This window comes from Vulpes lagopus, chromosome 4 (genome assembly GCF_018345385.1).
Source record: "Vulpes lagopus strain Blue_001 chromosome 4, ASM1834538v1, whole genome shotgun sequence".
Taxonomy (NCBI): domain Eukaryota; kingdom Metazoa; phylum Chordata; class Mammalia; order Carnivora; family Canidae; genus Vulpes; species Vulpes lagopus.
In genome coordinates this window covers 132,077,886-132,105,863 of record NC_054827.1, presented here as the reverse complement: position 1 = coordinate 132,105,863, position 27,978 = coordinate 132,077,886, and the positions used below count along the sequence as shown (strand labels likewise).

The 27,978-nt window shown below is 43.8% G+C and overlaps 1 protein-coding gene across 7 annotated transcripts in view; it reads right to left on the bottom strand.

Moving 5' to 3' along the window:
* The window catches only part of APBB2 (amyloid beta precursor protein binding family B member 2), a 369,758-nt gene that overhangs the window by 54,208 nt on the left and 287,572 nt on the right, over positions 1 to 27,978 (bottom strand). For all 7 annotated transcript variants that reach the window (XM_041752053.1, XM_041752059.1, XM_041752056.1 and 4 more), the window contains 2 exons: positions 20,145 to 20,291; positions 16,849 to 16,976 (listed from right to left, as the gene is read on the bottom strand). In XM_041752053.1, coding sequence (XP_041607987.1) covers positions 16,849 to 16,976; positions 20,145 to 20,291 — 275 coding nt within the window. The remainder of the gene's footprint in view (positions 1 to 16,848; positions 16,977 to 20,144; positions 20,292 to 27,978) is intronic.

Sequence of the window (27,978 nt, the reverse complement as noted above, 5' to 3'; positions counted from 1 at the left end):
TGTGTCTCTGCCTCTCTCTCTCTCTCTCTCTCTCTCTCTCTCTCTCTCTCTGTCTCTTATGAATAAATAAAATATTTAAAAAAAGAAAGATTAAAGGAGATAGTGTGCACAGACCCTTAGTGAACTATAAAGCATTATATTAAAACACGTAAAGAGTCCTGATTAATCTCCCTTCATTCTCTTCTTCATACAATCAAAAGCATCCTTAAGCCCCTAGTATAAGGAAAGAATTGTGTTGAGTCACATACAGAGAAGTATAAGACACAGTGCTGGCTGTCAAGGATTTATGATCTTCTTGGGGAGACATACACACCTACAATGTTAAGTAACAGCACAAGGTTGAAGAGATTAGGTGCCAATAACATGTACATGACTACAGAAATAAAAGAGATCATACAGCACCGCAGTGGTGTGAATATTTGGTCCCCTTCCTAGTGCAGAAGTGTATTTCTCCACCCCCTGAAGTCATGATTGGTTATATGACTTGCTTTGGCCAATGTAACGTGAGCAAAAGTTCAGTGTTGTTTCCAGGCAGATGTTTTAAGAGTCAGTGCATTTTTTCTTCTTGTGACCATGGCTGGCAATACTCTAGTCTACCAGTGACTGTATCATCGGCCTGGGACATAGCATGAGGCAGTGCCTCCAGCCAATCTGCCATGGACGTTTAGCAGAACGAGAGTTGTTTTAAGCCACTGAGGCCTTTGGTTGTTACTGCAGCATAACCTAACCAGTGTTAACTGATACAAAAGGTGACAGGCTACCAGAAAAGGTGGGACCAAATTAGGCTATAAGGACAGCCATGTCAATGTAATGCTTGACAGGTACATTACAAAGTGATTCATGGGTCTCAAGGACTCATGGGTCTCAAGGACTCACCCACACCCCAGGTGGGCAGGGACTGTGAGGTTCTTGTTCATAGCTACATCCTTGGTGCCAACTACCATGGCTTAGTAGGGATAATAAATGAGTGTCTAATAAACCCCCAGAGAGGTGGATTGGACCATCTAACAGAGGAAGGAAGGAAAAAAGAAACTCAACAGCTTGATACCTCAAAGTAGGAATGAGGATGATGGGGCCTTGGGCATGAAGAATACCAATACAGATCACTTAAAAACATACAGGTACAATTATCATTAAATTATAACTGTAAATCTTAAAAAAAAAAAAAAAGACGGTGCCCCTCCTAGATGATGACAGCCATTTCTATTCTTCTGCTGTCCTGATTAACACACTTCTTTGGTATAATCTGTTCTAATAGCATGGTTCCAAGGTCTAACAGGATGATTAACAATATTATGATTAAAAGTGACCCAAGATTTAAAGACCTAAGATATATACCATCTTTCTTTTTTTTTAAGTATCACTCTAATTTCTATAGCACAGACTTACTAAAACCTTATCTTAAAACAATTTTTCCCCTCCTTTTTATTTGCAATCCTTGACTTAGCGAATTTAATGAATAGGATTAGGTTTTATCTTCCTTAATAAATATCCTCTACAGCTTCTCTTATGTCAATAAAAAAGACAAAGCAACTCTTTAGCTAGAAGCTATATAGAGATAAACCAAGACATTTCCTTTAGGTAAGAAAGGGGTGCAATTACTCTGGGCCACCGAATTTGTGGGGAAAATATATTAAGAAATTCTACACCATCCATTAGATGTAATGCTTTTGGTAATCACCGCTTATCTTTGTAATGGGATCCCTGGTGGTAAGAAAAGTAAGTCTGGCAAGCAAGTACCTTTAGGGCTGAGGCGGTTTCTGTGACACTGTTATTCTCTAATTCATGTAGGAAGCCACAAATGTCATTTCGATTGGCCAATAAATATTAATTTACTGTAGAGATATATTATTAACTTTGCTGTTCTTTTAGCTGCTCTGGGTTTTTACATAGGGGGAAAAAACCCTCAAAATACTCCTGCTGCAGAATGCACAGCATTTGTCAATTACTGAAAAATAGGAAAGCCAGGGGAAAAAATTATCTGTATTTTAAACATGCCATTAAAGGGCACTACAACTGGACTTTGTAATTATTAAAATGTATATCCCATGTGCTTCAGAAAAAAATTAAGTGGTTTACAATAAAAGGCAAACATTCTATCAGGCTCTTCGATTAGAAAAGTAAAATTTAAAAGCAAATAGAAGGAAGAAGTAGTTCTGTAAATCAATTAGGTTAAATATGAACTTGAATTGCATTCAACCATTTCTGATGTAAAAAAAAAAAACAAAACGGCAGCCATATGGTTTAGTCTAGCATTATTAATGCAGTTAAGAATTTAATTTCACTTGAAACTTTCTGGCAATAAAGCAAATGTGACCAACTATGCAATTTTCACCATTAACCTAATTCTTTAAGAGAGTCAATATTCACTGACTGCAAAGAAAGCTACGCTCAGAAGAATATAACGCTTTTCAGTGAAGTCATGGGGGGTGGCGTGCTAATAAGCAAAGTGTTAAAACCCAGCTTTGTTATAACTGATAGAATTATCATTCAGAACCCCTAGATCAGGGTACTTCTAACCTGGCAGGTCCCAGAAATATTGATCCTCTTCAAAGTCCATTTGTATGAAGCAAATAATGTGTTTTATGCTCACAAAGTATTAAAAGTTCAAAACAGCCCAAAGCCTTTCAACAGCTAAGCTGTGTGTGTGGGCCCCTCTCTGAGAGCAGGATGTTGCAAATACTATTTCTCCCAATGATCTGTTCATGGAATTTTTTAAAAAATTAAATGACAGCTATTAAGCTGGTAGAATGTTGTTTGGTTCAAATACTTTTTGGAAAAATTAACCAAAATCAGTGTTATTCACACTAGGATTAGCTAGTGGTAATAAACAGCATTTTAAGAGTTAAATAAATAGGGGCTGGTGGGGAAGGGGGCGGCGGGCAGGAGGGCTGGAGGCCGGGTGAGGGGCAGACCCCTTCATCTCCTCCTCCCCCAGGAGAAAGGGTAGCTTCATCCCCCTGCAGCCTTGGGGCCTGTCTGAGCTTGGGTGGAGGGTTCTGGAGAAACGGAGGGGGCTCACTGGGGAGGGGGGAGAGGAGGAGAGATGTGGACAGAGGTCCTGGGAACCTGAGACTGGAAAGGAACAGATGGAGAGGCTGAGCCAGGAGTGAGGTAAGAGCAAGGCCGAGATGAGGCCAGGATGGAGAGGCCAGGATGGAGAGGCTGAGAGAGGAGACAGACGAGTGTCTCCTCTGCCATGCACACACACACACACACACACACACACACACTCACACACATCAAACAATAGAGTAGCAAAGAAACAAAAATCAAAGAACAGAACACACAGTGAAGCTAAGTACTGCGTGAGATTTGTTAGTTAAATGTGAAAGAATAAAGGAGACAGAGGGGGAATTAGGTCATGCCATTAACCACATTTCTTATGGGTTACTACAAATAGTTTGAAACCAGTGATAGGAAAAAACTGATGACTATAAAAAAGGTGGGGGTTCACACAACAGTTTTTAAAAATCTGATAACTGCCCTTGCAAAACTTGTTTTCTTGTGGGTAGACACACACACGATCGGCAAGTTAAGCAGAGCTTCCTTGGGAGTGCTGGCGTGGAAGGTTCCAAAGGCTCTGGCTGTGTCCCAGGGCAGGGAGCAGCTGGTTCCCCAGAAGGAAGCATGAAGGTTTCACGAAGAGGCTTTAGAAAGTGAGCAGGCAAGACAGGGCAGCCCGAGGCCGGGAATGTTCTCTGGCCCACCGTGCAGGAGGGGTGGTAGGGGGAGCCTGGGGGGAAGGAGCTGGAGCAGCAGGCAGGGGTGAGACACATGCTGCCCCTGGAGGGCACACCCCAGCCTCTAAACAGCATGAACATGTCTTCACCTGTCAGGAAGGTTCCTTGGGCTGCAGTTGGCAGGTTATTTGGAGAGGATACCAGGCGACAGAGAGGGAAGGATGGGGGTCAGGGATGGGGGTGGAGAGATGGGCCTAAGAGGTGGTAGGGAAAACTGTTCCTTCTCAGCCTCACGGTTGAGCAACACTGAATCGGCCTGCCTAAGGGTTGCTTCTTTCTCTAGTGCTGCGCTGTCCACTAGCCATGTCACGTAAGCCACACAGGTAATTTTAGCTGTAGTCCCTTTTTTTTTAAAAGGAAGCTTTAAAAAAAAAATAAAAAAAAATAAAAGGAAGCTTTAATAATATATAATAATAGATTTTATGATTATATAATATTGTATATTTATTAATATATTATTATGATTATATAATTATATAATAATATATTTTAATTAACTTCACATGTCCAGAGAATTATCATTCAACACGCAAACAACATAAGATGTTGTTTTGAGATATTTTACATTTTTTTTGTGTGTGTGCATCCTCATGTGTATTTTACACTTCACAGCACATCTCAATTCCGACTAGCTGCATTTCAAGGGCTCAAGAGCCATCTGTGACCAGCAGCTATTGTACTGGACAGTCCAGCTCTAGAGAAATGTTATCTTTGTCTGACTTACTTTTTACTACTAACTGGGGCTCAGACTCTGTGAAGTTAGTGGTTAATTTATGGGAGATTAATTAGCTGCAAATAATTTCTGTGACTTTATGCCAAAAAAAATCCAGACAACCCCAAAGGTGATGATTTTACTGCCAGTAGAATATTAACCAATTTTGTATCTAACTTAGTCATCTATTTTAACATTTTCTCTTTTCCTCTGGCCGCTGTTGGGATTTTCTCTCTGGCTTTGGTTTCAGCCATTTGACTAAGATGTGCCTACATAGAAAGGAGTAAGGACGTGTGTGTATTTAAGTCATCCTGCTTGAGGTTCTTTGTGACTCTGAAAAGCACCTCTGCTTCCTGGTGGCTTAATTAGCAGTTTTGAAGATTCTCAGCATTTCCTACATTCTTTTGAATTGATTTTGGTGTCCTGCTGGTTCCCTCAATGGTGAGTTAAATAAATCTTTTTTTTTTTTTTTTAGTTAAATAAATCTTTGACATGTTTACTCATTGTATATTTTTAAAGTTATGTTTAAAACAGCCTTATTGAGGTATAACCAACATACAATAAACTGCGCATATTTAAAATATATAATTTGATGAGTTTGATAGGTATACACTAGTGAAACGTTGCCATAATCAAGGTAGTGAACAGATCTATAACTCCCAAAGATTCTTCTTGCCTCTTTATAATCCCTTACCTTCTGTCCCTTACCAGGTAACTGCTGACCTGCTGTTTGTCACTATAGATTAGTTGACCTTGCATTTTGTAGAATTTTATATAAAGAAAATCATACAGTATATACTTTTTCCTTTTTTGAGGGCAAGGAAAGGAGGGTCTGGCTTCTTTTACTCAGCACAATTCTTTTGAGATTTAGCCATGTAGTTATGCATATCAGTAGATGATTCCTTTTTACTGCTGAGGGGATATTTATTGCATGGATATACCATAATCTGTGTATCTATTCACCTGCTGCTGGATATCTGAAGTGTCCCAGCTTCAGTTATTCCTTACTGCACATATGAGAGCCTATTTTTAGCTTTCTGAAAATAATACCTGGGTCTAATTATTAAGGAGATAGAATCATTAGGGCCTGACCACTCCCGGAAGGTAGGGAAGGTAAGAGGACCCCAAGTTGCTGACTCATGCAGCTGATGGCAGAGCCATAACCAGAGTGGACTCAGCAGGAGTTGAGTGAATGAATGCATGCACGCACATGGAAACAAGTGAATGAATGTGTGGACCTAGAAAACAGGACTATAACTTTGAAAATGGGGCGAGGTGTGTGGATGACACACTCAGTTCTGACCACATTGAGTTTAATAGATTTGTGGGGTTTTTTTGTGGTTTTTGTTGCTATTTTTAGTTTAACAAATTTGGTTCCGTATTCCAGCAAGCAGCAGCTGTTATTAAACTAAGTGCAAAGGTGATCTGGCCCTAGGTTAGCTAAGCAGGTGCCAGGCACACTACCTGTGACCTTGTGGTTTTTATGCAGTTAGGAGAGAAGCTTCTTTCAAAGGGAGTTGAAATGGACTTAAAATGGACTGCTGAATTTTTCGAGTTCAGATAGCTGTTTATAGATTTAGGAGTGACTTGAGCCTTCCTATTGTCATCTTGATCCCCATCCCAGGTACATCCAAAGGAAGAGAAGGCAGGAAGGCTGCTGAGGGGCCTCAGCCAGAGGGGAGGAGATACTTTTGATGTGAATTAACTATCTATTTCACAGATTTGGTAATCAAAGAGTTAAGGGTTAACTCTTTTTAAAAAATGCTATTGACACCTCTGCTGGTGCTCTATGTAAAATTCCTGTAAAACTTATTACCCATACTCTCATTCCCTATCCCTATCTCTCCTGGGAGAAACCTGGTTTCAGTGGCCATGTAGAAATGTCTGGTTCTACTGAGGTTAAGGTGGAGACTTAGATTTTTCCAGCTTTGTTTCCAACAAACCTGCACTTAGGAGTTCTTCCATGGGGGTAGTAAGGAAGGATTAAGGGATCAGAGGCAGGAGCCATGAATGATTTCCCAGTAGACAGAGAGACTCTCAATTGCATCACGACCTGCTCCATCCTGGGCTGGGCCCATGGCTCTGCGGAGAATCATCTCCAAAAGGACAGGGCTCCCTGTGCAGAAAAAGGAGCCCTTGACAATGCAGCTTGGAGCCATTCATCGAAAGAGGCAAATGTAGCGACACAGGATGGTGACCAGGCCTAGAGAAGCAATCTCCTGCAGAGAGCCAGGCAGTCCACGCCCAGTTCCTTTCTACTCATGGTCACCTTCCTCCCCATCCCCTGTGTCCAGTCTGTTCTCCATGTCATCAAGCCCCGTAATCTGCTCTGTCCCCAGCCCCAAATTCCTTAGAGTCCTTAACTGTGCTCCCTTATGCCCATCTACCCACCCCAGGACTTTCAAACATCTCTTCACCTCTGACATGGTTCCAGTGTAAAATATCAGCCTGAATATCAAGATGTTTTAGGTTTTATTCTTATTTTCTCTCCCTGCCACCTAGCTTCTCCAGATACGTGGACGGTGCTACATCCAGTCTGTCACCGACGCTGTCTTCTTTTATTTATGGTCAAAACAATTGTTCCTGCATTTAGACAGACTGCTGAATGAACTATCTGGCTCATTTATTCATATCTGGCCCAAAGTCTGGTTTAGTATTATTCCCACTCTCCAGCCGCCGTGTCTGTGCCAGCCTGATTCTGCTCCCTGGACATTTTTACCCTCAGAAGCGGGGTCCTTGCTTGAGGGCCCCGAGTTTAATTCTTAATTCCTGTTTTTGATTCCTTTTCTCTTCTTCTCTTTTCTAAACAGCAGTTCCCCAGAGTACTCTTTGGGAAACAACTCAGAGGGGAAGAATTTCCAGCTCTGGAAGAAACATAGGACGTGGTGACTGTGCCCACAGGCTGTGTGCCGGAAGAAGGAAAGATAGGAATATAAGTTGACTGATTTCTTGTCTAAAGACAGAGGCTGGTGAGCAGCAGGAGAACAGGAACCTGGGGCCCACGTGCTGACACGTGTATGACAGCAGCAGGACGTCTCTGAACCCAAGTGACTGGCCTGAAAACTCATCACAGGACAATTTTCATCCATTCTCACTTTTCTCTATTAAGAAATAACTGCACCAAACACAGCTCATTCCCAGCATTTAATTCACAGCTGTGGAATTTAAATACCAAAGTCTGGCTCAGTAAGAAAGAAGACCACAGAGCCATTGGTGGGGGAAGTCTAAACACCAATGTTAGCTTTTGAGGAGACTTTACCTTATTAGTCAAGACTCCCAGGAACCAATATGGGACAAATTTTAGATATTTAAAGGCAAAATGATGCTAACTTCCTATGTGGTTAAATTTCTCCTAATTTTTAAAAAGAAAATTTATTTATTTGAGAGAGAGACCGAGGGGAGGGGCAGAAGAGGGGGGAGAGGGAGGGAGGGAGAGAGAGAGAATCTCAAGCAGACTCTATGCTCAGTGTAGAGCCTGACATGGGGCTCGATCTCATGACTCTGAAATCATGACCTGGGCCAAAACCAGCTGTCAGACGCTAAACAAACTGAGCCACCCAGGTGCCCCTCTCTTAATTTTGTATAATAGTTACAGTTGACCCAGGGCAATGTTTTAAGGAAATAGTACCATCTCAATAAAAAGAGTACTACTGGGGACAATGCAGGATACTTCTACAAAAGCACCTCCACATCCCTGCCATCCCGACAGTGGCTCCCACTTTAAGTGGAGAAGAGGGCACACTAAGAGCCCCCCAATATCAGTACAAGGGAAGATCCATGACTAAATTGCAAATGCTGGGATTCCTACTCCAGTAGTGCTTCTCTTGACCAACTCTAGCTCTCAAACACCTGACATTGTAGGAGGTGGGAATCCTTGAGTACCACCTAATGTTCTCTAGTTCTTAGCGACTGACTGTGCTACTATGATAACATAACAGAAGACACAGATATTTTGTCTTTGTCCTGTTCCTGACACAAACTCATAAAGCCCTTGTAACTTCCTGAATGACAACAGCATCTTTTGTCATGACATTTGGCCTTAGTCCTTGGTTCTTGACACAAGAACGTTTAAAACCTTCCTAATCTCCAGAATGTTGGGTGTTGTACGCTAATGACAGGGCTGCCTTCTCCCTCCCCTGGGGGTAGCTTCAGAGTGGGGTCTGGTCATCAGAAAGACCAGAGTGTGAATAAAGAGCTGAACTTACAGCCCCATGCCCAACTCCAGGGAGAGGATGGGGCTGGAGATTGAGGTAATCACCAGTGGCCAGTGATTTAATCTATCATACATACATACATAATGGAACTCCCATAAAAAAAAAAAAACAGGGTTTAAACAACAACTGGTTTAGACAGATGATGGGTTGGTAAATGCATCCAAGGGGCCAGGAGGGTCATGTGTCTCAAACGTTCCAGGGACAGAAGCTCAAAGTCCTGTGTTCACAATGCTTTGGGACCTCACCCTATATGCCTCTTCATCTGGCTGTTCATTTATATCTTTCATAATTAATTGGTAGTAGTAAGTAAAGTGTTTCCCTAAGTTCTGTGAGCCATTCTAGCAAGTTGTCAAACCTGAGAAGGGGTTGTGGGAACCTCTGAATTATAGCTGGCAGGTCAGGAGTATGCATGCCCTGGAGCTGTGACTGGCTTCTGAAGTTGGGGTGTCTTGAGAGGCTCAGCCCTTAACCTGGTGGGGGTCTGTACTAATTCTGGGTAGTGTCAGAGTTGAATTAAATTGCAGAACACCCAGAACTGATATCCACAGAGAACTGGAGAATTGCTTGGTGTGAAAAACCCACATATTTGGCATCAGAAGTGTTTTGTGAGTAGTAACAGATCATAGGAGCTACATTATGTTCTCAATCCCTGGTTTTACCAAGAAGCCAAAACTCTCTGCTGATTACATTTGAATAAAAGGGTTCAATATGATGACTTGCCTATGAAAAGCAGTGAGTGCCCATTCATCTGCAGTAACAGTAGTCTTTTACAAATTTATCAACCACCTAATCATTTACAGAGCATATACAATTTGCTAGAAACTAAGCTGGGCTCTGGGTCATAATAGTTACAACTTTCTCTGCTCTATGAGACACTAATCCATGTTTATGTGGGTTGTTAGGCCATTTCTCCATGAAAACTACTCTTCTTTCCGTTCTTGGAATGCTTGAAGTACTCCAAGATTATGGGTACTGACAGAGAATTACTGAAGCCAAGCATGATGGATCACCCTCATACTGCATCCAGAGAGGCCCATTCCTCATCCACCTTGGGACTCAGGGAAAGTATGAGATGAAAGTTGTTCTGGAATCATCACCAGAACTTTCTGCACTCTCTTGACATGACAAGCTCAAGCTTCCACTTCCCCGGGTAGTGTCAAAACATGCTTATGGAGAAATGCTGGATCATGCATTGAACCAATTAGCAAAACAGAAGATGAGTTCCCAAGGAGAAATCATTGTCTTCATACAGTCACCAACAGGGACAGCGCCACCCAGAAAGATCTGCTTGAAAATGCCCTCACATATTCCTTGAGGGAATTTTTCTTGGACAATCACTTACAAAGTCTTTTCTTAAAGGTTATTCTAAGCTGAAAGTATTAGCAAGCATCCCAGCATGATTAATAGAAGGAAAGGAAGCCACTTGTAAAGGGATAAAATATAACTACAGTGTAAGTCAGCAGAATGGTCAAGTAAATCCTGATGCCTCTGCTTATCATGGGGCTGTATTAAAAAGAAATTAACTCTAGAGGTCAAGATAATACTGTGGCATAGGGAGAGAATTATTGCTCTCCCCAAAGACTTTTCTCCCTGAGGCAACACAGCACATACCCTAGATTAAACTTTCATCAGCAGATCTTGGAATTCCATCAATCTTTCATTACAGTCTGGCCCGGAGAACCCTCTGACTAGATGTCATTGGGAAGCTCTCCATCCTCCATACGGAGACCCTCCAATAATTACTCCTAGGGAAAGAAACCATGACAAAGGGAAAATGGAGATAACTTTCAGATTAGCTTAAAAACAAGAGGCCCAGTATCTCTAAATCCCTGTCACCTAAGACAGAACGGCCCTTTATCACTGACAACTGCTACCAGCTGAGAAAGGAAGTCAGTTGGGCTGGTGGCTTCGAAGAAGGGACACGATCAAGCTAGTTCCGCACTTCTGCGAGTGCTGGAAAAACTGCCAAGCGGAGTTAGAGCGGATGCAACGGGATGAAGGAGTTTTTCTAGGGTGATGCTCACAGAAATGGGGCACGAAGTAAGGAGCATGTCTCTTCTTTCTGCTCCAGCCTTGCAGTCTCCTCCCAGTCAGAGGTAGACAGCCAGGCAGTGACCTAGACAAGCACAGATGTGTTCTGGGCCTCAGAAAGCAGAGCCACCCACCAAGGGCAGGTTTGGAGCTGAGAGACAGCAGTGTAAGAGCCAGCTCAGGAAGCAGCAGGCCGTGGGCTCGGAAGGCTGAGGGGATTCATCTTCAGACTCCGTCAGAATGCTGCCTGTGTCACCACTTTTTTTAGGGGTAGCTGACCTAGCTCCATATCCCAGAGTCCCTTGCAGCTGTGTGTGGTCAATGGGGTATGAATGGCATGGGAACACATGTGAGTTATGCAAGGTCCAGGTCGTCTTTCAATTTAGACAGGTCCCCTGGCCCGGTCTGCTGAGGACGACACTGGAAGGATGGTACAGCAACAGCCTAGAAGAAGCCTGAGCCTGCGTGGCACAGAGCTGTGCCGTGAGACGGTACCGCTCATTGTAGACTGCTACAGGAGAATGTGTCTCTAGTGTTTCAGACAGTGGACTTTAGAATACCTGGTGCAGTGGTTCAGCCATATCCTGTTTAATACACATTAGTTTAGCTCTAGGAACAGTAGCAGGACTGGGCAATGCTTACGGGTACCCCAAAGAATGCTGGTAGATCTGAGTGCAGGTCGCAAAGGAGACACAGTCAAAAAGGACATTGCCTTCCTTACAACAACCTCCTACAGCAGCCACAAAGACCACTCCAACGCTCTTTCTCTAAAGGGAAGGAGGGCACCCTGGGTCCCTTATAGCCGGGTCTCTGTTCTACTTTTTCTAAGCATCCACCTGAAGATGTAAAAAACATTCCTAGCTCAAAGCCATACAAAAAGACGTCTCAGGGCCATAGTTTGCTTTTGATTCACAACTGTGGTCTTATCTCCTCAATGAAGAAGCCAGATCTTTAAGGACAGGGACCAGGCCATAGAGTTCAAGAGTCTCCCTGCTGACCTCCAGTCATGTTAGGCCATCTGTCACCTTTTGTCAGGATTAACAGGGGAGCCTCCTATTCAGACAGATGAAAATCTCAGGAGTCTAATCTTTGTCCTGTCAGAACCAGAAGGCTCACCTAAGGTAAGTCCCACCCTCCATCCTTAGTTTTCTAATCTCTAAAGAGGTTGGAAGACATTGGTATTAAACTGCCTTTTTGATGTAAAAGTCTGTGAGTCAAAGTTTTATCTATGTTAATTAATTAACCCCAGCTTTACTCAGGACCCTCCCTATACCCCATCCCACCTCCAGAATGAAGCAGCGTTTTCAAAAGAAATCAAAAGACAACAATGGCATGAAAACAAGAGCCTAGACCTATGTGTAACAATAGTCTTCTAAAACAACTTAAATCAGGGTCTTGGTGGCCAAGACCAGTTGGGACTCTCCTAAGAGATGACAATATGGAAAAAAAAATTCAGTGTGCTTGAGACTCACTATATTTTTTAGATAAAGGGTCCCTGAGATTTTAGAGAGATTTTAGGCAGATAAAACAATTATGTCGAAGATAAACTCATTGGAAATTTATGAATAATCTATCACACCGTTTTTATTAGAAATTATTCATCAAAAACAGAAAAGAGATGTAGAAAACATTTTCTAGAAGGAGAGGTTTTGCGATAACTATAAGCATAAATAATATCACAGGAATGACACTGAATCTGAGAAAGTACTTTTTAAAAAGCACTTGTGCCCAATGGCTATGGTGGTTGCTATTAATTATGAAAGGATTTTATCTTCATTCTAGCAGGTCCAACAGGATCTCCATTTATTAAGTTATTTATTAAAGTTATTTATTAAAAGTAATTCCAACTTTTCTAAAAAACAAAGACAGTCAGCTAGTGTTGCTAATTTAAATGAATGAGTTTACTGACCAGAGCAGCGTTTTCCAAAGCGTATTCCACGTGACTGTCTCTCCATGAAGAAAAGGGTCTCAGTGAGCATCAGCACAGGAAAACCTCCAGGAGGGTCCGGGTTTTGTAAAAGGCCTGGTTGCACTTTGTCTGCATTTTCCAACTAACCCTAGAATCTTTTTTTTTTTTTCCCTCTTGAGGAAAGTGTATGAACAGCTCACTTCATGAGGGCCTCATGGAACACTGCTGTGGGAGTCACTCGGGAAAATGCTACCTGTGGGATCTGAAACCCTCTGACTATACCATCCACCCACTTTCCTTTCTCACACGAAACAGAGAATCATCAGATACTACTGCATGTTGGCAACATACATGGGGATCTGTGTGCCCAGATCCTTCGCAGAAGACGGGTCTGTATCTGCCGCAAGGAGTGGAGAGTTCCTGTTAAAAAGTCTCCTATGTTCAGAAATTACGTTTGCTTGCTCTGGATACCTCTATAAAAGAGGAAGGAGAAAGCTGTTTCCCTGGGTCTGAATGATGATCAGCATGGGCTCCCCAAACAGGCTCACGAAATACTTCTACCCATCCTTGGAATGATAGCACGAAAGGCTCACAAGACAAGAGGTGGCACCCCAGTTGTCTGCCCCAGTCCCTGTGGGCAAAATGGCAACTCTAAGGCGAAGAGCCATCTGTACCTGAGGACGCCCTCTTTCCCAAGGTGGGAGGAGGCAGGGCAGGTCTATATGGGCACCCCAGTGCTGCCTTAGATTGGAAATATAAGGCTTCTGAAACTCCTTTCACTGATCTCCATATCTGGGCACCTTGACATTGATCCCACTGTGATCAAAAGGAACCCAGGTACAGAAGAGCCAAGAGAGAGGAGGTAGCTCAGTCTTTGTTGGGCAATAATGCAAATGTGCTCTAAGAAACACCACAGTTAAGCCAGGGATGACCCTCAGGAGTAAGGCGGAAACTTCAGCCCAGTCCAGCAACAACCAACATCCCATGGAGAACCAACATCTCATGTGGGTGCAGCCCCTCATGCCGTCCATAAGAAGAGGTTTCTCTAAACCAACCTTGGGGATCAGTGTGGCACATGATTGCCAGATCTCTTCCTCACCCAGAGGAAACTCTCTCCATAAGCAATTTCTTCATAACAAATCAAACCCACTTGAAAGCTTAAAGATGGTGCTAAACCCCAAATAACGATAAATTCTGAAATTATTTCGAGCCTCTGGTATACACACTATCCTCCTTTACTTGAACCACATCAAGAAATCCTCTCAGAGCCCCAGCAAACTAATACACTGCTCTGGTTTGATCTCCTGCGTGCCCCTGACACCACTTACTGACAAGCAGATTGTTCCTGGGTTAGCAGGGAAGAAAGAAAATGGAGTCTCGGGAGCTCCTGCTTGCAAAGCACGGAGCAGAGGGTCGGGTACGTGGTCAGTTGTCAATAAATGTGTGGGCCTGTTACTAGCATTCCATGAAAATGGTTATCTTGATATTCACCAGAGGAGAACACACGGCCCTAGTTCCAAGGACTGTGCCTACTGAGGTATAATCAAATCAACAAGTCTTTGCTGGGCACCTACAGGGCTGGGCAGGGTATTAAGGGGCTGCATTCGTCACACTGTCTTTTTCCTCACGTTTCATTAGACATATCTTTTTAGAACTCCAAGAGAGAGAAAGGGAGAGAGAGAGAGGGAGGGAGAGAGAGAGAAGAAATCCCCTAAGACATTCCATTTTCTCAGTAACAAAAGTTACAAAGGAATGCAAAATGGGCTCATTTTTGCAAGCAAAATGAAACACTTTTATGTTTTATTCATGCAAAGTGAAAACCCCTTTCCTTTGCAGCATTACAAATTGAATTTGCTCTTGTAAATTGCTGTTAAAAGAAAAAAAAAGTTAAAAAAAAAAAAAAAAGCAGGAATACAAAGGCCCTTTCTTCTAAGGAATGAAAACTCTGGGGACCAGTGGGGAGAAATAGAACCTTTCGCTGGGAAACATAATTTATTATTATTATTATTATTTACTACTTCCAAAAGCAATCCAACTCAAGGGCCCCCCAACCCACCGCAGGAGCTTGAGGTCCTGACAGCCAGAGTGGAACCCTGAGGGAATTTCTAAATTACACTTATCTGTTAACATTGAGCAAGAATAAGAAGTGGTTTCAAAAACTGGTTAACCCACCCCACTTTTCAAAAACATAGGCAAGGCAATGTAACTGAATTTATATTGCTATCCCTGGGTGGCAGCGGGTCAGGGGGCTCTTCTTGCCTTGTAGGATAACTGAACTCAAGGTGTCTGGAACAGCCCCTCACCCCGTGTCAAATGATAAACTGTCCTTGAAACCTCCCTGACATCTGACCCCTCCCATATTCACCCTGTCATTGAAAGGAAGTCGTGTAATTCGCTGTATCTGCTAGCATATGTTCCCTTCACGAATCAAGACCGAATTCATTAGGCATTTGCCACGTCGCCATCACTGTGCCAGTTCTGATGCACACACAAAGGTACATATATACACAAGCTCTGTAAAGGCCTCTCTTATGATCCCCATTTGACAGAGGAGAGAAACTGAGGCTCAGAGCTTGAATAACTCTGTTCCCTGGAGTTTCAGGGGTTTTTTTTCTTCTTCTTCTGTGAACATGTGGCATTTGGCTTCCTTTTAAAAAACTGGGCAGGCTAAAAATGTCATCAATGAAATCTGCTCATAGCCTAACTTTAAGAAAACACAACCTCATCTATTTGTACATGTATCTAACGATCCTCGCCATGGCTCCTACCTTAAGAACAACCTCGGGGGGCATAGACCAGGGAAGGATTGAGCATCTTACACCCTTCCATTAAGGTTAAACGTTTTTAATGATGAACAAACATCATCAGGTATTTTCCCTGTAAAATTACTCAATTCATGTCAACTCATCAACTGCAGTGTCACAGCTCTGCCAAGCAAGTGAATGGCAGGTGTGTACGCATAAATTATCACCCTCCCCTGCCCCTTCCCGCTCCCCCCTTCAGTGCACCTGGCCCAGCTGTCACCATTTAGCACTCTGGTACAAAAGCTCAAAGACACAACTGTGCTCCCAGGAAGGTTTATCCAGTCAGCAGTCAGAAGACACTTTGGTTTTCTCTTTTTCAGATAATTTTTCACGCCTGGTGATAGCAAAAATGCTACTTCTGAGACTGAGGAGTGCATAGCCATTTTTTTTTTCTGGCTCAGGACTTGGAACTGATTCAAAAGACTACCAAACCCACAAATGCCCAGCGTTGGTGGACAAAGGCTGGGGAGATAAGCCAAGACAGAGTCCCTGAGAGAGGACCACATGGCGCAATAAACCAGAATGCCCAGGAATGGAACCATAAGCTCAGCAGAGTCAGCTTTTTGTCATCTGGGATTTTCACCTGCTTTTGTCCATTTTCAACAAAGCAATAACTAATCATCCTATACCCGATCCCTAAATGCTAGAAGATCCTCAGGTATTTTGAGAGTTGCCAGAGATGAACTATAATGTAAGAGTGAAACATTTAATGTAGCCCAATTACTAAGCAATAGTATCCAAGTATGATGTCTGAAATAAGTGCCACTTTATCGTTTAGAATAGATATGTATTTGAACTTCCTTATTTCCAGTCATCCTGGAGAACTAACAACTCACAACACATCTAAGAAATACTTGCTGTAAATAACACATTTTCACTAGAATTTCAGAAAAGCATACATTGAATGGAATTCTGATGTGACCACGCATTTCAAATGTTAACAAAGTTAAGCCAACCACAAACCCCAGAAGCTCCCAATCACCATGATTCAATGATCTAAAGCTTGTGGTACAACCTCTCTCTTTGAGCAAGGCCGCTAAGAAGGAAACACCACTAGGAGGGCTTCTGAAATGGCTGAGATCAACCCAGACTGCAGAGAAGAGGGAAAAATAAAGGGGCAGGGGTCCAGAGAGCCTGGGTGAGCTGGCAACTGGGATGAGGAAAATGAGCAGGGGGAGAAATATACAGAACTCAAAAACAGGATCCAGAGCTCACAGAAGGTCTGACATACAGAAATCAGAAAGGGAAGTAGTATGGAGGGTTTAGGAGGTAAGGAGAGAGATGTGGCTTTAATTTTTTACATTTTTCACACTTCTTACATTCCTAAGGATGTTCAGTAAAGGGTAACAACTCTGAGGCCATAGTTTTACCTCTGAAGGTAACACAGGGGCAGGTCCTAAAGTGACCAGTGGTGGCGCCACCCCAGGGTACTCACCGGCCATTGTCACGGCCCACGCCCCACACACGGATGCTGGCAATGGGCTGCGAGTGGAGCACGCTGCGGTCCATGGGGTCCACCAGGCTGAGCGTGTCATTCTCCAGGATCAGGTACATGTCCTTACCCTGCGATTCAATGAGAAAACATGCTATCTTTCTCAGGAAGCTGCACTTCATGATGTGTGTGGCTATCTAGGGACACTGCTTCAACCAACAAAAGAAGCCACCCTTTGGGACGGTAATTTGTTTTCCTAAGAGAGCAACATCCTCTCTTGACTAAAATGCGCATAAATTTTTCATACTCCTCGCACACACCCAATTTTTCTCACCCTCTCCACATCCTCCAAAATGTGTCCCTCACCTGCCTTCTAGTCAACTCCTATTTTTAATTATTTACAATTCTGAATCCTGACTCACTCTGAGAACAAAGACTATCACAGGAGTGTCCCTGGAGAACCTGGTCTTTCACTAACATCATGTCCGTCATTCTCATAACTTGTCTCTCTCCGTCCCTTCCTCTCTACTTAGACCCTACCAGGCATGCTCCAGATGGCCTTCCAATGACCATGACCATCCCATCCCTTCTCAGTGTTTCTAGCACTTCACATCTAGGTGATCTGGCTTACAAATAGCAGGTGCATTTGTGACATCTCTTGGTACCACAACAGCTAACATTCATAGGACTTGATCACATCTCAGATCATGAACTAAGGCCAGAGGAAAGGAGACACGTTCCTTAGTGCATGGCCAATGTTTAATAATTTCTCAAATTATGCCTGAAGAACTGCAAGGGGAATAAAGTTGAATAGTCTATGTTCTTGCTGCCAAAGAGCCAACATATGTGGGGAGACAGGAGCAACACAAGCAATGAGCAGCCTCAGTTTCCCTGTGATCTTTCCAATGTGCCCTGAGAGCTTGGTTTGTTATTATCTCCAATTAGCAGATAGGGAAACTGAGGCTTCACAGTTAGGCAACTTGCTCCAGGTCTGACCCAGAAGATGGGACACCTTTAGCCATACAGGCACTATCGTAATACCAACACACAGGGTGACCTTAGCTTAGGCCAGCCACTTGGTGGTCTTCAGGAGAGGCAAGATTGCTGAGCCCCGGAGAGCTGGGAATGAGAGAGAGGGGTCCCAGGTCCTGCGGGTGCCAAGCAGTGATGTGCTTTGGGATAACTGACAGATATCTGGTGCCTTGTATGCTCTCTCTGCCCTTCCCCCAGGAATGAAGCACTGGTTGCAGCCTAAGAGATCTCCAGCCAGACCCGCTTGTAAGTGACCCCCAGTATAACTCCCACGTGGTCACTGCCACCCTACCTCTCTGCAGCTGCCTCACGGCAACCACCTTGCAGATGCTAACAGACTCTGAAGGCCTTTGTTTTAATGCTTTATGGGATGCCATCCATGGAGAGGCCTGATCCCCCTCACTGAGGAGGATATTGCATTTCCTTTGGGCTAACTCAGCTTTGAAACCCCTGCTGGTCCTCCCCAGAGACTGTCTTCATTGGTTAACTCTACTGACCATTTTTGCATCGTTGGACAGAACCAACGACAACTCTCAGCTGGTAGTCTACAATGAGAATGGCTGGTTGAACCTGGAGTGTCACTGAATGAAAATACCCCGTGGCTTCTGCTGAGTCATTCAGCACACACACATCTTCCCAGGCACATCCTTTCGGTTTCCTCACCCACACACAGCAGCTCCTGACTGACCACCTTAAAATCTTGCTAATTGGTTTTTGTTACCAAAATAGTGATGCTTATGCAGCTGTCATCCAAGGACGAGACATTCATCCGACAGTCATGACTTTATTTTCCATTTGCCACTCAACAAACATTTAAGGAGTTGTGCCGTATGATGTAAGGCATGGCCAAAAGCTCATAACCCTAAGGATTGAGCTACACTTTATACACTCTGTAATAGAAACACTTCCTGAAGAATTTATTGTTCAGAAGCACACAGAATTGAGAAAAAAAAAATAGGAATGGCTTAGTGAGGCAAACTATGTGGGAAGACACAGCATATTTTCAGGCAGGCTGCCCCCTCATCTCTATCCCCATCCAAAGCTCTCTCTCCTGTAGGTATCCTGCGAATTGGAGATTCCTTTAGAATCTAACTAAGCTCTTCTAAGTACCTGGTGGCAAGTAGTCGGTGGTATTCATCAGTCATTCACACATTACTATAAATTATGCCAAACTTTCTTCTAAATCCTAGCTGAGATTTGTTCTTTTAGTGGAATGGCATTTTGGCTGAAGAAGAGGGATGGCAGGTAGATAATCCAGTGGGAAAGACATGTATTTGGGTGGGAAGTGGGAAGTAATGCAGTGAAAGCATGGTAAAGGCAAATACCAAACAAATGTCCTTTTCTTGGACGGGAGAAAATTCTTCCTTCTTTCTCCCCATGCTGGATATCTAAAAGTCCAGATGGCAATGCAGCTCGGTCCCATTCTAAGGTATATAGACTCCTCCATGGGAAGCCCTGACATTCTGACAATGTTTCCAGGAGCTCCAAGCAAAAGAGACCCCATCAAAGAGTTGCCAATGTTCTGTATGAGCTGGGCATGGTTCGAGAGTAGTGGATTCATACAGCAAGCACTATGTCAAGACACTCCCGATATACCCGTTCTACAGGTCTCAGAACATGGCAGGCATATGGCTTTTCCTGCTTGATATGATTTTTATACTAATTTGGTATTTTTACTTATTACTTTCCTTTCTGAAATGATGTCAACTGACAATCCAAAACAGAATTACTTTGTTCAAAGTGAGAAATAACATCTAGGTATCAATTCTAAAAACTCAGGTAGGATATTGATTTTCAGATTATAAATAAAGCAGAATGTGTTATAACAGGATAATGTGTCAATTTTCAGAGTACAGGGACACCACCACTTCTGTGTGTATGTGTCGGGGTCACATTCCCCTTTGAGAACATACTTTCAGAGAGCATCTCCTTTCCTTCTTATATAATGGTGTGTCCTGTTTTGCATGCGGGTTAGGGGTTTCTGGGCCCTAGCACCCATCCATACATCCCCTGGGACTTGGGGATACGTGGTCAGACCCTGTCATGTAGACACAGACAAATGTTCTCTCCCAGGGCCCAGTCCTCACTGGGATCTGGCAAAGCTAACAGATAAATCAAAGGGTACGTCATGCCCAGACTACCTGTCTTTGTGGGAAGATGCTCCTGATAAATGCCCTCAGTATCGCACCTCGCAGAGCCCCAGGGTTTCATGAAGCACAGCAGAGCAAAAGCAAGCCTGCCATCAATTATTTCCACATGTTACTCACCTCTCCCCAGATGCCGACTGTATCTCGGATGTCGTTTTTGCAGTAAGAAAGCTGCCTGATGCAGTTGTTGACAGCAACGCTGCTTTTACCAGGAGCGAGGTCTTCCTCTGCCATTTCTACCCATCCCAGAGAGCGCACAGCGAAACACTGGAAGACAAAGCACAGGCCATGAAAGCATGCATGGATCACAGCCAATCTCCACCAATTTACCAAAATCCCCTGCAAAGAATGCCTAATGCATCTTCAATTACTACATAATGTCCAGTCACCGAATTCAGCAAATGAATCCTCTACTGCCGGAAAGTTCAATTGTGACTGCTTTTTGCTATTAAAAAAATGTAGTAATAAATATCTTCTTGCCTACTTTTCTGTATGTGTGCGCAGATTTTTTCTAGGAGTAGCTTACTACCGGTACAATTATAGGGCTAATGAGTATAAGGATTTTTAAGCTCCTTTATCTATGATAAGGCATTTTTCTTAAACAGTAAGAAATGCAACACCCACGAGATCTGTCTGCTACTTTGTTAAACACCCAGAAAAAGACAATGGAAGAGAGAAAGAATTAAATATGCATTAGGCACTTGTTTCTAATAACGATGAAGCAAAACGTATTCTCCAGTACCCAGAAATGAGAGAAAATGGGGAAAAATGTGCTTTCATGATAACCGGTCTTAGGTCCTACAGCAACTATACTTAGCACCAAATCCTGAAAACCTGCACAACACACGAGCTCGCGAGATACCTTAAAGCACAAAATGCTCTTATTCTTTTATCCCTTTGAGATACTTTGAGATCACAGTTCTTGTCTTCCTTTCTAAAGTTCAGTTATTCAATTGTCTCAAAATATAAAAAAGTATTATATCCATGTTGCAACAAGAAAATTCAAAGATCTATAAAAAGGAAACTCATGAGACATGTGAGGGCTAATTCAGCTACAGATCTGCTTGCTCCCAATTGTCAGGGAGGCCAGGTGGCTGGAAGGGGGACGGAAGGGGGATCCCTCCCAAGCAGTACAACAGCTGAAGCCACCTACCTTCCTTCCCAGCACAGGCAGGGCAGACAAGGGGCCGAGTTTCTGCGGGAGCCAGCCAGATACTCTCAAAGAGTATCTTGCAAAGTTTTCAGAGTGAACTTTATAATCAGATGGACAGCAGAGGCAGTTAGCTAGATAATGAGCATTGAGCAGGACTGCTTGATTGTTGAAAAAAGGCGGAAATTGCCAACCATCTCCAGAATGCAAACAGTGGGGCAAAGCCCTGGGAACACACAGATGTTCTTTCCTATAACTGCTGCCCTAACATAGCCTCTGACTCCATTTACACTGAGGTTTTGGCCTTCCTCCTCACCCCGACCCTTGCAGGGAATGGCTGCTACGGCTGTTCCAACAAGGACCATAGAGGGCCCCAAATTCCCCTTCCCTACTGAAGGGAAGAGGCCCTTCGGGGACAGGAGGCCACCTCGGTCAGAGATGGCCCTCCCTATGACCTCGTAACCCATGCAAGTATTAGAAATAAGAAAGCCCTGACCCCTCCACGTAGTTGCCACATCTGCACCTGCCTGCTATCCCACCTGGGGTGCACTTTGGCTCCGATCACTATTACATGCTTGCCTGCCTAAGTCTGGCTCTGAATTCCTTCTTGGCCAAACTCAAGAACCAAGGCTGGGGAACAGGACTCGCCCCTAAGAAAATGAAATGCTACAAACTCCCTAAGTGACCATATTCATTTCAGGTCAACTTTCCCTGTTTCACCCCCACACCCTGACCGGACACCTCCTACCTGAATTGCTAACCACATTTTCTCAGGGGGAAAAAAACCAACCCACCAAAGTCCCAAGGACAATCCATTTAAGCAAAGAGCACCCTCACATCCTAGAGAAGCAGTGGCGAGGTATCTGACTAACCATTGGGACCAGAACAGCAGCCCTGAGCTGATGATGGACAGGATGCCTTCTACAAATAAACCAAAAGCCCAGGTCCCTGTGACCTCTGCAAAAGCTGCTCAGCACTCCGTGTCCCGAGGGAAGTTTCTGGGAGATGCCCTTACATTTCATCTGTGCCTCTGATCCACCGCAGGGAACCTAGTCAAAGGTGAAGAGGATGCCCACGGGCACAAGGGCTGAGGGGTGGCCTTGGTGCAAGCCCCTCCTGTAGCTCTGCTTCCTTAGCTCAGAGACAGAACTGAGTTTCTCCCTGTGGGTACGTCAGATCCGACACAGGGTTGCCCCACAGTGTGCCTTCCCCCCATTTCATAGCTTGCAGGGGCTCTGGCCATATGTACCCCTTCCTGCAGGAAGCCCCGTGTTGCTCACTAACCTCCCTCCTTGTGGGTTCCCCACACGGCCCCCCAGTAGTAAAACAACAGCACCACACCCCAGCCTGCCATCTGTCCTCCTTCCATCCCACCTGCTAATGAAAATCTCAGCTTTTCCACCTCCACCAATGGAAGTGCGTGGAGGTTTCCCTACACGCCAACACGCAGTTCTCAGACGCCAGCTGGGTGTCCTACAGTTCAACCCAATTCTGACACTACCTGTAGACAGCATCAGATTCCACAGGTTAAGGGGCCAGTTCTAGAAGACTGTCTCCCCAGCCCCACCACTTCAGATGCCAGTCACAAGCCCAGGTTATAAACTGGAGTTTTCCAACAACTTGCTCTTTGGATTCTATTAATTTGCTAGAGCTGCTCACAGAACTCAGAAACATTTTACTTACTAGCTTCCACACTCATTCCGGGCACCCTATTCTCCCCAGTGTGCATGGGTTCACTGTCTTTTAGGGTTTGTATGAAGGCTTCATTACAAGGGCACGGTTGATTAAATCATTGGTCATTGGTGATGGAACTCAATCTCCAGCCTTCTTCCTGTACCCCAGGGGCCCAGGGGTGGGAATGGAAGTTCAAGTTTCTTTAAGTAGAGAGACCAGCCCTCCAGCTTTAGGTGCTCTTCAAAAGTCACATCATTAACCTAACAAAAGACCCTTAATCACTCTCAGCCCTTAGAAAGTCCAAGGGTTTTAGGAGCTGTGAGCCAGGACTCAAAGAAGACCAAACATATGAGAAATATATCTCAACAACCAAATACATATTTTCCTTATAAATCACAGTGTCACACACCTCTAGTGCTATCCTCCTGTGTCGAAAACAAAATGGAAACTCTCCCAGGTTGGAGAACATTCATATCATCCCAACCTACTTAAATAGCAGAAAACACGCACAACAGAGTTGTATCATTTGACACAACACACTGGTCATTGGTGACTGCACCCAATCACAATCATTGTTCAAATGCCAAAGGTATTAATTCATTTACTCCTTATTTCAACCCTTTTAAGTCAATACTAAGTTAACTGTACCTATTTTATAGGTGAGGAAACAGGATGAAGCACAAGGCTAGTACATAGGTTGAACCCAGCCAGAAGTCAAACCCAGGCAGCCTGACAGCTGGGCTCCCATTTTTTTCTTTTTTCCTTTTTTTTTTTTTTTTTAAGATTTTATTTGTTTATTCATTAGAGACACAGAGAGAGAGAGGCAGAGACACAGGCAGAGGAAGAAGCAGGCTCCCTGTGGGGAGCCCGATGCGGGACTTGATCCCAGGACCCAAGGGATCAGGACCTGAGCCAAGGGCAGACGCTCAACTGCTGAGCCACCGAGGCACCCCCGGGCTCCTACTCTTAACCACTCTGTATGCCTGAAATTTTCCTGGAGGGACAGTGTCAGATGGGACTACATCCACAGAAAGGCTCAAGAACAGTTAGCAATAGCACTAGAATTTTGAGTGTATATACTGCCCAGAGCAGAGACAGCCTGGGTTAAAATCTTAGCTCTGATTTACTAATACTGTGATCTGGCCAAGTGATTTATAAAATCCCAATCTTTTTTCATTTATAAAAGTGGAAAGAACACTCCATGAACATTTGTTGAATGGAAAGAGCAAATGAACGGAGTGCTACAATAAATCTTGGCTGAAGTCATCAAAGGGAGAAAAATGAAAGGATATGATTTGTAGTTAGTGTGGCCACACATTTCAATTGTCCCCAGGACAGTTCTGATTCATGTTTTGTTGTTCTAACAAAATTACTGAGGGGCTCCTTTTACTCTCAAAAGGGTCCCAGTTTTGATAATAAATTATTAGACTCATTTTGCTCAAATTCCAGTGAATGCAGCCTCTGGAGTGGAAATGGAGGTTTGGATGGGATCCTGTGATATGCCCAAATGGAAACAGGGTTCCGGATCAACAGAGGCTGCTATCAGGAGAGCATCCAGTGATCCCAGCAGAGGTGAGCCGTAAAACAATGTGGGATGGTCATATGCCCTTCAAACAAGAAGCCAGGAACACATTTTTCCCACTCTCTTTAATTGCCTGCTACAAAACCCTACAGCCTGTAAATACTCAAAAGAATTTATTAACAATACGGAAGGTAAAAAAGAATATTGGCTGCCTTTTGTCCCTTGAGTTCAAGAATAAATGGATTTCAATTTAAACAAGCTCACTAAAATTCACAGTATTTTTCTTGGCTAAGAAATGCAAACGGTACATGAAATATATCGTTTGTCATGCTGATAAAAAGAAAACAAGAGCCCTAACTCTATTATTACAGTGAATTTAAGTAGTTTTCCTTTGTGCAGTTTTGCTGCTGTTGTAATTTAGTTTCTGGTCTATACACCTTCACCACTGGTCCCCATGGCCAGAGTAAGAGAAACAGGTGTAAGGGAAATAACAGCTCCACCGGGGAGCAAATTCATCCTCCCAAAGAACAAAGCTGCAAAGAGCAACCTGCACTGTTGGGTGCTGCCCCTGTGTGGCAAAGAAGGTTAACAACCATCACCACCACTTTTCCTTAGCTCAGATAAAATGATGTTTGGTGCAATCAGCTCTGGGAATAAACATTTGTTTCAGAGTATCCGAAGAGCCCAAAATATTCAATCCAAAAAACCAAATATTTAATCAACCTTACTTATATATATATTTTTTCAAAATTTAAAGAAAAAACTAACATTGGTGTTTGTTTTTTTTTTCTTCAAGATTTTATTTATTTATTTGACAGAGAGAGATAGCACAAGCAGGGGGGAATGGCTGGCAGAGGGAAAGGGAGAAGCGGACTCCACGCTGAGCAGAGAGTCCAACATCTCAGGACCTCAGAATCACGGCCTGAGCCGAAGGCAGACACTTAACTGACTGAACCACCCAGGTGCCACTCAAGATTTTAAAGTAATCTCTACATTCAGTGTCAAACTTGAACTCACAACCCCAAGATCAAGAGTCACATGCTTCACCAATCAAGCCAGTTAGGCAGGAGCCCAGATGTTCATTTTTCAATAGTTCTTTATCAAAAGGGCAAAAATGAGTGGTTCAGGGAACAGACCGTGTCATCAGATGAATGTGGACTTAAGTCACAACTTTGGGGAAGTCACTTCTGGTCCCAAAGTGTCAGTTTCTTCATCTGTAAGATGGGAATAATAATAGTACCTATAGCTTATAGCACTGTTGTTGGGACTAAATGAGACAATGAAGATAAAGTGTTTAGTTTCCTCCCTGGAATATAGGGAGAACTCCGTAAACGTTTGTCTATTATCAATAGGTTTTAACTCTTTTATATGTGTGGGTTTTAAAGATTTCTCTAGTTTAACAGACTACAGCCAACCCTTGCATGTGGAGGTGTACTGTGGATCATGAGGGGCTTTGCTCAAACACACAAAACTGGCCGCTGACTGCATAGTTTCTGATTCAGCAGGTCTGAGTAGGGAATCGGCAAGAGAACTTGCATTTCTAACAGACTCTGGGTGAAGTTGAAGTCTGGGGGCCACACTTTGGGGAACCACTGCCACAGACAGAAGGCCCCTTTCCTACCCAAAGTGGTGCTATCCCTAAGAGTGGTCCTGAAAGTAAAATGTGGGTGGAAATCCCAAGACTACCACTGACTATCCGTGATCGTGAACAAGTTAGTTAAAATTCCTGTGCCTCAGTTTGTTTGTTTGTTTCTTTTTTAAAGATTTCATTAATTTATTCATGAGAGACAGAGAGAGGCAGAGACACAGGCAGAGGGAGAAGCAGGCTCCCCACAGGGAGCCTGATGCAGGACTTAATCCCAGGACCCCGGGATCACAACCTGAGCCAAAGGCAGATGCACAACCACTAAGCCACCCAGGTGCCCTTCTGTGCCTCAGTTTCTTCATCTGACACTAAAAATCCCAGTCTCCCAACAGCCTGTCACATGTTGTGAGAATTAAATGGGCAGAGTTTGTTGCTGCTCCTGTTATGCATCACTGGCATTAGGGGAATGAGCACTGTGGCGGAATTAGAAGGCACGTAGCTCTTGGCCTGAGGCTTCTTCCCTCCCATCTGTTCTCCTTCTCCGTGCTGGAATCAAGTTGTCATATCTTGGTTAGAAACATGTCGTGTTTCAACTTCCTTTTCTCTTGAGTACTGTATTAATAGAGACATACACCTGGGGACAACCATTTCCAAACACACACAGAGGGGGACAGAACACAGCACAAAGCCTTGGTCTCTACCGCCAGATGGTCCTGGGTTGAAAGTCCTACATTCCCATCAATGGGTGCTCAGCCTCCATGAATCTAAGTTTTCTCAGGTGAAAAGTCGTGGTCATACGGGCTCACAGAGCTTCCAGGAAAATCAAAGGAAATAAGAAAGAGGAAGTGGCTGGCATGTTGCATGCCTGTAGCAAATGTTCCCTTTCTTCTCTTTCGGGATCCAAGAGGCCCTCTCATTTTGTTCTGTGTTCTCTCGGAGGTGGTCTGTGTTTCCCTCACCCTGAGCTTTAATGAAGACAAAACAGATGAGAATATGCTGGCAGAGGACTGTGCGGCCTATTCCAGGACTATTCGGTGGGAAGGGGACAGGGGAGCGGAAAGACAAGACCGCAGCTGTTGGAGAGGAGGGGCCGGACTCTGTGCTTGGCACCAAGGAACAGGGTGCTTGGATGAGCTCGCATCCACAAAGCAGCACCCTCAATACCAGGTGGAGGTCAGTGCTCTCTGACTAGTGAGGAGCAATGACAAAGAGGGAAATGATACTAGAGTCAATAGCAACATTAAATTATAGATATTTAAAAAACTAAAGATGTTCATGGAGAAAAGCTACAATTTTGTCTAGTATTATACATGTAATCCTAGTTAAACACTCATTTATGGGAGTGACTTACATTTAAGCCTAATTACCCTGCATTACAATAACAACTGTGTATTCAAGTCAATACGCATTTATTGAATGCCCAATAGTTCCTGGAGACAGAGAGAAATGAGTCAGACACAACTCCACTCTCTACGAGCCTGTAAAGGAGGAAACAAGGTGGGAATCTACACCATGGCAATGTGAAATACGGGGACATGGAGACACACACGTTTGTTGCTCATGGAAGGGCAGGTGTCTTTTTTTTTTTTTTTTTAACTTAGAGGGCATTTTAGACAGTTTTTTTTTTTTAAACATTTTATTTATTGAGAGAGAGAGTGCGTGCATGCAGGAGCATGAGTCGGGGGAGGGGCAGAGAGAGAAGCAGACTTTCAGCTGAGCACAGAGCCTGCTGAAGGGTTTGACCCCAGGACCTTGAGATCATGACCTGAGCTGAAGTCAGATGATTAATGGAGAGAACCACCCAGGTGCCCCTGGACAGCTACCTGAGGGATGTGTTATAGAGCTGAGCTTTGTAGAATGGATGGATTCATTCAGTTAACAAACATTTGCTGACACCTACTGTAAGCCAGGTTCTAGAAACACATCAATGAGCCAAAGAGACCAAAGGTTCTGCTCTGTGTAATAGAGTACAAAACTAGAAGGGGGGCAGCCCTGGTGGCCCAATGGTTTGGCACTGCCTTCA